Consider the following 12,555-nt stretch of genomic DNA (forward strand, 5'->3'; position numbering starts at 1 on the left):
GATCATGGCTGATCCTGTATCTTGACCTCATTCATCCGCCTTGTTTCTGGGTTCCATAATACTCTCACCCGACAAAAATCCATCGACCTCAGCCTTGAAAACTTCAGTCGACCCCGAGTTGATCAGAAAGATCCCAAGTTTGATCCTCCACCTGTGCTGAATTAGCGCCAAGCAAGTTTGTAATGAGGATGCTATGTCCATGGGTGAGGGGGTGGAACCACAGTACGGTGTGCGATGACTGAATAAGACACAGATATGATCAGTTGGACCAGGGCAATTGGTGCCTGTGGAGCATCCTGAGAATGATTTAGTTTATTAAATCTGCCCTTCTGTGATATTTTAGTCTGAGCCGACTCGGGTTCAGGGACCAGAATAGTATTTCTCTGGCAGCTATCAAACTAGCCCTCAGCCCCTCATTTTGCCTGACCTTGTCCACACGTGTGTCAGTTGGTAGCAGTCTCGCCTCTTGAGTCAGAAGGTTGTGGGCTCAAATATGTATGGGCTGACACACTGTAATATTGAGCGAGCGCAGCCCTGTCGGAGGGTCAGTACTGAGGGAGCGCCTAGATGTTGACAGGACCCTGCAGCAGTCTGTCCAGTCCTGGCGCTGGAGTGTAGATTTCGTGCTCAAGTGAGAATTTACTTTTAGTATTTGCTTGGCTGTATAGCGCTTTGGGGTATCCTAAGGTTGTGAAAGGTGCTACAGAAAGTCAGCTTTTATTTTTATGGAGGCCCACAGGACCGTACGCTCTTCTTTCCCCCATGTCCAGAACATATCGACTCCAGTAGGATTGGCAGTGATCCTTCCTCTCCAACCTAGCTCAGTACACCTGCAGGTTCAGGACCAGTGTCCTCTCTGATCTTAACTGACTCGGCATGAACTGAATGTAGAACCTGGCACTCTCCACGTCTGGCTGGCTCGGTCCCACAGCGTCACCTGCTGGCCCACAGAAATGATTGGGGGAACCTTTAGTTTTACTCCGGTTCCTACAAGTCACATGGATCAAAAGTATTAAAATACCAATAGTTGGCATTAAATGGGTAATCTTACTACAAGGTGCCTTTGGGATGCCTTCTTTGGAAACCAATAACTTAAATTTACATAGTGCTTTTTAACAGAACAAAAGTACCTCTGGTATAATGGGAATTATGTTGTGTCTAAGGCTGGTTAGGAAAGATTCCTTTTCTCTACATCTAACATAAGTTTTACTTGAGCTAGGACTGCTTGTGTTGAAATAAATTTATATAATTTTTTTTTAAAAATCAACATCGTCACTCACTTCCTGTTAACTTCTTCCATGGTGAATGCTCGTGCTTGCAATGTGAACATGTCACATTGTCGTTACACCCTCCTGCCAGAGGTGGGGGTGCTAACACTTCAAAGGGAGAAAATTGCAGGGCTGTGCAAGAGGAACTAACTGGACAGCTTTTGCAAAGAGTCAGCACGGGCACAATGGGCCAAATGGCCTTTTCCTGTGCTGAATGAACAGCTCCTCAACCTATGCAGCAGAGAACGTTCTGTGTTGCAACCGTCTCTACTTTCCAAATTGTTAACACTATTTATAAATAATACCAAACATTACATTAAAAATAAGGTCAACATAAAATAAAGCCAATGGCAAAAGAACCAGAGAAGTTTATTTTTTTAAGCACAGCGAGTTGTTGTGATCTGGAAGGTGCTGCCTGAAAGGGCGGTGGAAGCAGATTCAATAGGAACTTTCAAAAGTGAAACTGGATAAAATACTTGAAGGGGGGAAAAGAGCAGGGGACTGACTGTCAAGGAGCCAGTACTGGCATGATGGGCTGACTAGCCTCCTGTGTTGTATCATTCCATGTGCGATTTCAAACTGGGCACAAATTATGCCACGTTCCCTGGTCCAACTGCTCTCTAACGATGGATGCTACCTGAAAACTAGATGTCATCTTGATTACCCTTATATCATTAAAACTGGCTAGTTGGGTAGCAAGGGTTTAAAATGCTTCCAGGAATGTCACAGGATGCTGCAAGGCTCCAGTTCTACAGATAGTGGGAGATAGGCATACTGTGTGGATCCTTCTGTTAAGTACCCAATTTCAGGTGGTACTGGATGCCATTTTGTTGTAACTGTTTTATCAATAAATTTTTTTTTAAAAAACGTTTTTATTTTCATAAAGTACGAACTTGGTGTGAAATCTCAAAGACAGAAGCAGGGAGTAAATACATTTACCAAAGGATTATGGGGCTCATGCTGGTAAACGCTGAGGTACAGATTGTATTCTAATTGAATGATGCACGCAGGCTCAATGGTCTTTACTGTTCCTATGTTCCCCATTGAGCTATACAGACCAGGATGTCTGTTTAGAGGGCATGGTAGTGTGACGGTTACATCGCTGGACTAAAATTCTGGAGATCGTGAGTTCAAATCCCACTATGGCAGTTTCAGAATTTGAATTCAGCATTATAAACACTTGAAGGGGGGAAATCCTGCAAGGTCAGGGGGAAAAAGGCAGAGCGATGGGACTCATTTGATAGCTCTTTTAAAGAGCTGGCACAGGCATGATGGACTGAACAGCTTCCTTCTGTGCTTTATCATGCTATGGTCAAACCGTGTTTGTCATTGAATGGGTAAATGGTACATGTCGCATTTTCCACAGTTTGACTTGAATATTTTGTGTACACAGGGCGGCACCAGAGATCACAAAAATGCTCCATTGTACCAGCCATTGGTCAGAACCTTCGGCTGCATCTCCTGTGAAATACGTACAGGATTTTCAGTCCCAATATTCACACAGAACGCTTCAGTATTAAACATTGACAAAAACACAATCACAAATTATGACAACAAGAAATAGGTGAATGCTTTTCATGTTTTATTTGTTTTTACAGACACGGCTGCTGTTACTGTTTTTATGCGATTTCGTATTTCTGATATGTCCTGCTAAACAGGCAGAACAGAAACGTAGAAAATAGGAGCAGGAGTAGGGCACTCAGCCCTTGGGGCTTGCTCCACCATTCAATATGATCATGGCTGATCCTGAATGGTTTGAGACATTCTTTCACGGATCTCCTCTTCACGTAATACTGCCCCTTGTTGAGGGACAGTTCTATGGACATTCTGGTCTCCTCCATCAGCCCATCCAAATGACCATTCTCTGTGTGCTTGAGGGGTTCCAGTCTGACATTACGCTCAAACTTGTGTTTCTTTTCTGTACACATAGTCCAATTCCCCATTTTAAAGCTGTCCGTTCATGTACATGACCATATATTCACACTTATCTACTGGAAATGGAATATGTAAACTTGTCATTTCCCGGACACCAAAAAGCCATTCACCCGAAATGTTGGCCACTTGCTTATCTGCTGCCTGACGTGGATTACGGCACAGGGGACGGTCCATTGGGTCCCTGCTGGCCAAAATATCATCATCCGGCCAAATCCCACCTTCCCTGTAGGTTATGGAGTCTCAAAGGCAAATCCAAGTGCGTTTAACAAAAGTGCGATGAGGGGTTTCTGACTCTACCACCCTTTCAGGCAGTGAGTTCCGGAACACCCCCCATATTCTTGGGTGACTTGTTGCAACAATTTCCTGTCTAGTTTTTGCAGGGTGTCTGCAGGATGAAGGGTGCAAATCGTTAATAAAAGTCAGACGGTGAGAATGCACAAAAGGCTACTGCCAAGAAGTGCAGGCAGGAGGATTGACAACTGTGATTAAACGTATTCTTGGAGGTTTCATCACATGTCCTGCCCCCCACGCTCCAGACCGACACATCCATCCTTGTGGCACACTGCCTTCCCATGCTAATTGGAAAGCAAAAAGACTCAGATGCTTGACTTTCCACCCCATTTTAAATATTTTTATATCTGGTAAAAGAGATGTGCTGTTGAAGCTTTTTATCTTGCACTCATCAGGACAGATTCGCAAGAATACCAATTGCAACGGGAACAACAATTTGTACTGCATGGGAGGAGAAGCTGATTGGGTATACTCAAGCTCTGTATTACCAAACAACTATTTTTATATCTGGTAAAGAGAAACGTTCAAATAAAATGTAAAAATAAACTATCTTTCTTAACGTCCCGATGATTTTTCTCCAGGGTCGCACTCAGCAGCGCCCTAGAGATTGATCTTCACTGCCTGGAAACTCCAGGCCAATTCTGGAGGGATGTTTTGAAATGTTCCATCCGGGTGGCTGCGCCTTTTGAGTCACATGACCATCACGTTTTCAGAGGCACAGGCGCCGTGTCCGGCTCTGACCTCGCGGGGGCGCCGTAGACCTGGGGGCATACCATCAACCACAAACAGAAGGGTGTTTCTCCGAATGTCATTCCCCACCCCCCCCCCCTACGATGAAGGCGCGGATGGTGCGGTCGAGGCCGGCCCACACCCGCCCCCGTCTGCGCATGCGCCCGCCCAAGGTAAAATGGCGCCGCTCCGAGTCGGGCTGTCGGCGCCTCGCAATCCCTGACGGCAGCGGGGAGGGTTGAGAGGGAAGCGGGCGGGAAGATAAAAAGGAATCGCGACTGGAATTGCCGCCGGAAAGAAGGGGGAGAAATACACAAATACTAAATATAGCCAACCAGCCGCAGCGGGGGATAAAGAGAAAAGAAGCCACGGCGAGGGGTGATTTGAGAAAGAGCTTACCTCAAGTCGCAGGAGAGAGCGCGCTCGGCCGGGCGGGCTTTGTCTCCTTATTTTCTCCCTCACCTGTTAAATAAAACAAAATCTCCTCAAAAAAGATCAATCAATCCGCTGTCGCCCACCGCAGGCATCTTTAAAGCCCCCCTCGAGTTCCGACTTGTCGTCGTCCTCTCCAACCGCCGTCGGTTGGCGCTCGCCACCAGCGTGTGGTGGTGGTGGAGGAGGGGGGAGGGGGTTGCTGCTGCGGTGGGCATCGCGCATGCGCCAAGTGTAGGTGGGGGAGGGGGTGCGTGCGCAGGCGTGAATTGACCCCCCTCCTCCTCCTCCTCCCCCCCCCCCCCCCTTTACGGTTTCCCCCTTTTTTTTCCCTACCCGCGCGTGAAGCCATTCCAATTGGGACGGCCCAACCAATCGGAAGGAAGAACCGTCGTCGGCTCGAGCGCGGTCCGTTGGGGTTTTTTTTTTCGGGGGGGGTGAGGGTGGAGGGGAGGGGAGCGAAGGGGGCTGGCGGGGAGGGTCACGTGATCGCCTGGTCTCCTCCTCCTCTGGGCGCTGCGTCACCGCCTTCGGCGCGTAGCTCCTGTACGCGCGCGCTCCCTCCCACCCCCCTCCCACGCCGAGCGCGCGCACGTACAGCTGCGTCCCGTCCCTCCCCCCCGACTCCAGGTGACGCGCGCCGCGTTTGTCGGAAGGGGGGGGGTAGAAAAGGGAGGAAGATGGCGGCTGTCGCAGCAGCGGCGGCGGGAGGAGCAGGAGGGGCCGCGGTGGCCGGTTCGTCTGCCTCTTCCACCAGCGCCGCCACCACCACCACCACCACCCCCTCCTCCTCATCATCTTCCACCATCACCACCACCACCACCTCCTCCTCCTCTTCCTTGGCCGCCCTGGAAGCGACGCTGGAGAAGAAGCTGCTGACCGTCACCAACACGATGGACGGCATCCAGGGCCTGTCCTCCTGGATCCTGGACAACAAGAAACACTACACCTCCATCGTCAAGCACTGGATGAAGTGCATGAGGAAATGTGAGTGCAGAGACCGTGTGGAGATCATTAGATTGTCTCCGTGTGAATGTAACGTGCAAGATGCTCGTATTGTGTCAAACCCTGGAAGATCCATCTATTTTTTTTAATGCTCTTATCAAAGTTTTTTTCCTGATGGGCGAGTACCTGTCACACTTGTAAGCGTTAATTGTGTTTCCCCCCCAGCCAGTTATTTCTTGCTAAAAGACAAGCAAAATACTTGGGGGTGCTGGAAATCTGGGGGAGGGGGGGAAAGAATCTGAAATAAGAAAACAGAACCTGCTGGAAAGACTCAGCAGGCCTGGCAGCATCTGTGCAGAGAGCAATAGATTTTGCTTTTCTCAATAGAGTTAACGTTTCGGGCCCAATCTTGAGTCTTCAGCAGAACTTCCAGTTGAACATAAGTCCTGGTGAAAAGCCGCTTTAGGCTTGAAATGTTAAGTCTGTTTTTTTCTCTCTCTCTTCACACTCGTATTGGACTCAACCCCGGAGCTGCCAGGCTATTAAACACAATGGGGGAAGCTAAAGCAAGGAATAAAGCAGAAAATGCGGGAAAAACTCAGCATAAAAGCAAATTACTGTGGATGCTGGAGACCCGAAATAAAAACAAAAGTGCTGGAAAAAGCCCAGCAGGTCCGGCGGCATCTGTGCAGAGAGAAACCGAGAGTTAACGTTTTGAGGCCAGTCTGACTTTTCAGAACTCCAGTTGTACATCAGTTCTGATGATGAGTCACATTAGACTCAAAACATTAACTGCTTCTCTTTCTCCACAGAGGCTGCCAGAGCTGCTGAGTTTTTCCAGCGTTTTCTGATTTTTATTCCAGTTATTTCTTGCTTTTGTTTCCCCTTGTGTTTAATAACTGACCTCTCTAAGGCTTGCAAGCACTAAAAGACTTACTAAAGTAAAATACTGCAGATGCTGGAGGTCCAAAATAAAATCAAAATGCTGGAAAGACTCAGTCAGCCTAGCAGCATTGGGGGAAAGAAACAGTGTTAACATTTCAAGTCCAATATGATATCTGCAAAAGAATTCCTTCACTGTCACTGGGTCAGAATCCAGGAACTCCCACCCCAACAGCACTGTGGGTGTACCTACACCACATGGACTGCAGTGGTTCAAAAATTCTTTCGAGTTATCAACAGTCACAGATTGCAACTCTTTTGAGTACAATCACAGTTCTTGATTTCCGGGAGTGGGACATGAACCCACAACCTTCTGATTCAGAGGTGAGGGTGCTATGGACTGAGCCACAGCTGACACCTTGCAGTGGTTCAAGAAGGCAGCTCACCACCACCTTCTCAAGGGGCAGTTAGGGATGGGCAATAAATGCTGGGCCCAGCCAGTGATGCCCACATCCCATGAACAAATAAAAACTGTTTCTCTCTCTCCATAAGCGCTGCCAGATCTGCTGAGTTTTTCCAGCACTTTGTTTTTTGTTGTGCTATAAGATTTACAATTGACTGCCAGTCTGTGGAAACCAGCTTTAACTGACTTCAGGGTGTGTCTGTTTAGACAGCTCTACCCACTCCCCCACACCCGGGCTTCCTTAATAGTGGGTGTACAGGGACAGATCAGATTGAAAGACACCTCAATATTCAGCAGCTACTTGAACTCCAAACCATGTGAGCGATATTATGGGAAATCAGTACTTTCCAACAAAGCTTTGATTAGCTGTGTTTCAAGAAGTACCTGTCCTTGGCATGCACAGGGTAAATAAATGTCAGTGGAAACAGTGCTTAGTAAGAAAATTTTTTTTAAAAATTGGATGGTTGGATACCAAAATCATTGTTAGATAGGGAAAACTGAAATGTTAACATTTTGTTAACAGCTTTACTTCCTAGTGCAGTGTCCAGAGTCACAGGTGTTTTGTGGTTTTGTCACCGGTGGGAATTGCAGAAATCTCACTACAGTGAGCACATTTGCCGAATTTCTACACTTTGTAAGCTGTCTTTGGTCTATTCGAGTGATGTTTTAAATGTTGAACAGGTAAATCCCTGATGGCAGATCTGATTTACGCAAGTGATTGCGACGAGATGAGCTGTTGGTTTCTTTTATGCTCCTTAAATTAAAAGCGATTTCTTCTTTTTTTGTATTGGTTGAGGGTCGTGTCCTGCAGTCACTTCTCACTGCATGAGTCTCATGGAGCTGGCAGTAGTACAAAATTTGTGAAGGCAGGTGTCTGGGAAGACCTGTGTTTTTATTTAACTGGGTCTTGCTCGTGCTCTACCTTAGTGATTTTACTTTGGTGTTAGCTTGGCTGCATGAGACCTGCTTGTTGAGAACTGATAGCATTAAACAAATACAAAGGCACCTTTAAGTTGCCAAGTGTGATAACCTGGCCCTGTGGCTATCCTATTATGTAATGGCTTCATGTTTATAGGTTAGGGTGATGTGCCCTCTAGTACTCCCATTCTTCATATGAAGTAATTTCTTTGCCATCTGATAGAATAACTAGATCTGAAGATAACCAAGTTGAGCATTAGGACTTAGATTCTCCATGTGCTGCGTTGCATTGGAGTTATGGTGCTCTTAGCAGCTGTAGACTCATACTCTAATCTCCCCCTTTTTCTTTAGAAATAGCCCCATTTCAATGGTAATGAATTGACCACAAGTTGTACATTCGGCTGAGAGAAAATGCAAACAGCCACCATTTACGATTTCAGTAAAATATAACACTGAAATATTTGTGCTATGCCCAATTGAACTCTACAAAACACTCAGATGTAAAGTTCAATAATTTCTCTTTGACACTAGTGTTTGGAGAGCATCTTTTGAGCTGGACAACCCTAGCATGAAATACCATTATCGCCCTTTGTATCACACATGGGAGTAATTTGTGCTTATTAATTAAAAGTTTATTGATCCATTAGTTTGATAGTGTGGTACCAGTGTGCAACATGAGCCTAATGACAATACCTCTGTAAATAGTATTGTATAATGCTGCAGCGGGTTTGCCATGGTTGTGTACGCTGAATTATGCACTGCAGACAGATAGTGATGTCTAACATGAGCATTTAGAACGGTGCTCTCAGGGTCTTTTTTTTTTCCATGGGTGCTGAAGGAATTTTTATAAGAGGGTCGTGCAGTGGGACACGACAGTTGGCATTAGTGTATCAGGGCTAGGGGGAAGGTGAAAATTATTCAGTGATCTTGCTGAACAGTTGCACATGAGAATAGACTTGAATGAGAGCTGATTTGTACTCGGCTGTGATATCTCTCTCCATTTGAAGAGCGTGTTATTGCTCCCCATCTGGGTCTACGTATTAAGATGTTGGTTATTGGCACCAATAAATTTGTACCCCAACTTAAAAAAAGGCTTGCATTTCTACAGCACTTTTCATGACTATTGGCTGCCTCAAAGCCACTTTAAAGCCAATGAAGTACATTTGGTAGTGTAGTCACTGTTGTAATGTAGGAAATGTGGCAGCCAATTTGTGCTCGGCAAGCTCTCACAAAGATTAATGTGATAATGACCAGTTAATCTGTTTTTGTGATGTTGATTGAGGGATAAATATTTACCATGACACCAGGGCTAACTCACATCCCTGCTCTCCTTTGAAATAATGCCATGGGATCGTTTACATCCAGCCCAGCAGGCAGGTGTGGAGCCCCAGTTTAACATCTCATCCGAAAGAAATTAAAGGCATTTTGCTATAGAGTTGTTGTATTTCTTCAACTTACCTCAGGACTGTAAAATTCCACCGCTCAGTGTGTGCTCATGCTACGTACCTCCTCGTACTTTTTCTCCTTGGTTTATGGTTACCCAGTGTGCATCTCCGACAGTGCAGCACTCCCTCAGCAATGCACTGAAGTGTCAGCCTTGATTTTTGTGTTCATGTCCCGGAATGGGACTTGAACCTGGAACCTTGTGATTCAGATGCAAGTGCGCTATCGACCGAGCCATGGCTGACACAGTCAGTATCTTTAGGAGAGAAATGTGGGGGCCAGGAAAGACAGCATGCTTTCTCGAGTTAATTGCGTAAGTTCTCCAACCCTATAAAAGGATACTGACTAGATTTTTTAAAAATACCCAGCCGTTTGGGCTGAATGGCCTCTCTCTCTCATTTGTTTGTTGCTATGGCTCTTGACATTTATTGAAAGAGCTTGTGTTCTTACTGTTTGTCAACAATCTTTTTAACACAAGCTCAAAGTTGCTGCAAGTACAGAGGAGTGAGCTATAATCAGCTAGAATTTGGATTGGCAGCTCCCTCACATAACCCCATAGGCCATCACTAAACTGAAAGACAGACAAACATCTTTTATAGTAGTGAGTTGAATCTGTTGCTGTACTTCCGAACAAAAAAACTCAGTGCATGTGGAAATTCCCTGTCAGATTTTCAGAAGCCAATAATTGTATCAGCTCTCAGCAAAATGCATGTTAACACACAGATGAAAGGACTGATTGGAAATAATGTTTTTAGTCACTGTGATAGTGCGAACACTGCTGTAGCCTACAATTTCAGAATGTGCGCAGGGTTCACAAAGGGCAGTGCCAGGGACTTGAGTTAAAATCAAATGGTACAGAGGAATTGGGATGTGTGGGTTTCTTTTGAAGACCTGAATCCAGTCTTGCCCTTCAGTTGACCTGGCTGTTCTAAGTTTTCGGTATAGTACAGGCAGGTACCCATGGCTACATATTACCTCCGTCTTTGATGATCTCGATTGGCTCATCATTCTCTAGAACGGCCGACTTCAAAATCTTTGTACCCATTTACAAATCCCTGCATGCCCTCTCTCTACCCTATCTTTGCAATCTCCTCTGCCCTCTCGCCACTCTTCTGACTTGTCTCCACCCCATTGAACTTCGTTATCAGTGGCAAAGCCTTGCCATCAGACGGCTGTGATCATTTGCCTAAGCTACCTACTGCGTCTCTTCCTGTCAACATTCCCAAAACCTATATCTTCCACCATTTCCCTCCACCCCGCACAATTCTCCCCCACTCCCGCCGCCGCACTGCTCATCTGTGTTCTGACCAAATTCCTACTTGTGAACCTTGAATGCCTTGCGAAATTAAAGGCACTTTGCTATAGAGTTGCAGTGTATTTCTTTAACATACCTCAAAACATTCCTCCACTCGGTTTGTGTTCATGTGACAGACCTCTTCATACTATTTCTCATTAGTTTATGGTTACCCAATGTGCTAAGCCAAACGTCAGAGGCACAGGTTCACAAATCATGTTCCTGAAATTGGCCTCATGATTGTAATCTGAATCTTAATTTAGCTTATTTTTTACTTAGGGTGAGGGGGTGCGCGGGGGCGCGGGGGTGTGTTGGGGCGAGGGGGTGCGTGGGGGCGAGGGGGTGCGCGCTGCGTGCATGCACGTGTGGGTGAGCAGGGGTATGCGCGGGTGGGCGGGGGTATGCGCGGGTGGGCGGGGGTATGCGCGGGTGGGCGGGGGTGTGGGTGGGTTGGGGTATGCGTGGGTGGGTTGGGGAATGGGTGGGCGGGGGTGTGGGTGGGTGGGTGGGGGTGTGGGTGGGTTGGGGAATGGGTGGGCGGGGGTGTGGGTGGGTGGGCGGGGGTGTGGGTGGGTGGGCGGGGGTGTGGGTGGGTAGGGGAATGCGCAGGTAGGCGGGTAGGGGAATGCTCGGGTGGGTAGGGGAATGCGCGGGTGGGCAGGGGTGTGGGTGGGTGGGTTGGGGAATGGGCGGGGGTGTGGGTGGGTGGGTTGGGGAATGTGCGGGTGGGCGGGGGTGTGGGTGGGTGGGTGGGTTGGGGAATGCGTGGGTGGGCGGGTGTGTGGGTGGGTTGGGGAATGCGTGGGTGGGCGGGGGTGTGGGTGGGTGGGTTGGGGAGTGGGCGGGGGTGTGGGTGGGTTGGGGAATGCGCGGGTGGGCGGGGGTGTGGGTGGGTTGTGGAATGCGCAGGTCGGTGTGGGTGGGCAGGGGAATGCGCAGGTCGGTGGGGGTGGGTAGAGGAATGCGTAGGTGGGTATGGGAGGGTAGGGGTATGCGCAGCTGGGTGGTGGGGTGTGGGCGGGTGCACATGTGGACGGCTGAGGGGTATGTGTGTGCGCACGTGCATGGGCGGGGGCTGCTCTGTGCGCATGCGTGTGTGAGGGGGGTAGCTGAGGGGGTGCACGTGTGTGTGGGGGGTGGCTGCACGTGTTGTGGGGGGGAGGTGGGTGTGTGTGTGTGCGCCCGAGGTAGCCTGGCCTTTTCCCTTCATATACTTTCTGCTTAGGAGCAATTTGAAAATATTCTTTAAACTCACCTTTTTAATTGTGTCATTATGTAGACATTGACATGATTAGGAGAGGTGGGTTGGAGTCGGTTTTTATCTGCTTTCAGATCTCACATGCATAAACGAAATGGAACTGCAACGGTGAGGGTTACAATTGTGGTCTGATTTTTCCTTTCTCATTTCACCAAAACTTCAAAGATGCACAAATTGTTGTTGACATTCCCTGTATCTTCATGGCATTAACATGGGGCGTGTTGCTCGGTATCCCTCTTGCCCGGGCAGTTCATTGTGAAGCAATTTAACCCCCTCAGCCTTTCCCCTTTCCAATCTGCAGCCTTTCCCCTTTCCAATCTGCAGCCTTTTGAAACTTTGAGTCTGATGTGCTTTGCTCCTTGGCCTTTACTGGAATATTTCAATGTTTTTAAAAAAAGCTTTAAAGAGAAATCTTGTCCTGCTTTCATTTTAAACTTGTCAGTAAATACATGGAAATTCAAGTAGACACCTGGTAAAGATAGAGAAAATGAGACATAAGTTTATATCAGACAATTTGTAAGACAATTTTTGACTGAGCTGGTTAGTGGGTTGGGGAGTGAACCATTATTATGGATTTGGAGGAAGAAGCTGCAATAGAGATCACGTGAAAAACGACTGCCATGTTTTATACCGACTTTACAAATGGTATCAGGAAGCTTATCCATGAGTACCTGAGCCACACAGGCAAAGATCATCC

At 47.3% G+C, this 12,555-nt stretch overlaps 1 protein-coding gene across 4 annotated transcripts in view; it reads left to right on the forward strand.

The window, feature by feature from the left end:
• The first annotated feature begins 5,317 nt into the window (after window positions 1-5,317).
• Window positions 5,318-12,555, forward strand: part of LOC144672302 (regulation of nuclear pre-mRNA domain-containing protein 2-like) — a 67,649-nt gene continuing 60,411 nt past the window's right edge. For all 4 annotated transcript variants that reach the window (XM_078534159.1, XM_078534163.1, XM_078534161.1 and 1 more), the window contains exon 1: window positions 5,318-5,642. In XM_078534159.1, the coding sequence (XP_078390285.1) occupies window positions 5,336-5,642 (307 nt within the window). In that variant the 5' untranslated portion in view covers window positions 5,318-5,335. The remainder of the gene's footprint in view (window positions 5,643-12,555) is intronic.

This window comes from Cetorhinus maximus, chromosome 36 (assembly GCF_964194155.1).
Source record: "Cetorhinus maximus chromosome 36, sCetMax3.hap1.1, whole genome shotgun sequence".
Taxonomy (NCBI): domain Eukaryota; kingdom Metazoa; phylum Chordata; class Chondrichthyes; order Lamniformes; family Cetorhinidae; genus Cetorhinus; species Cetorhinus maximus.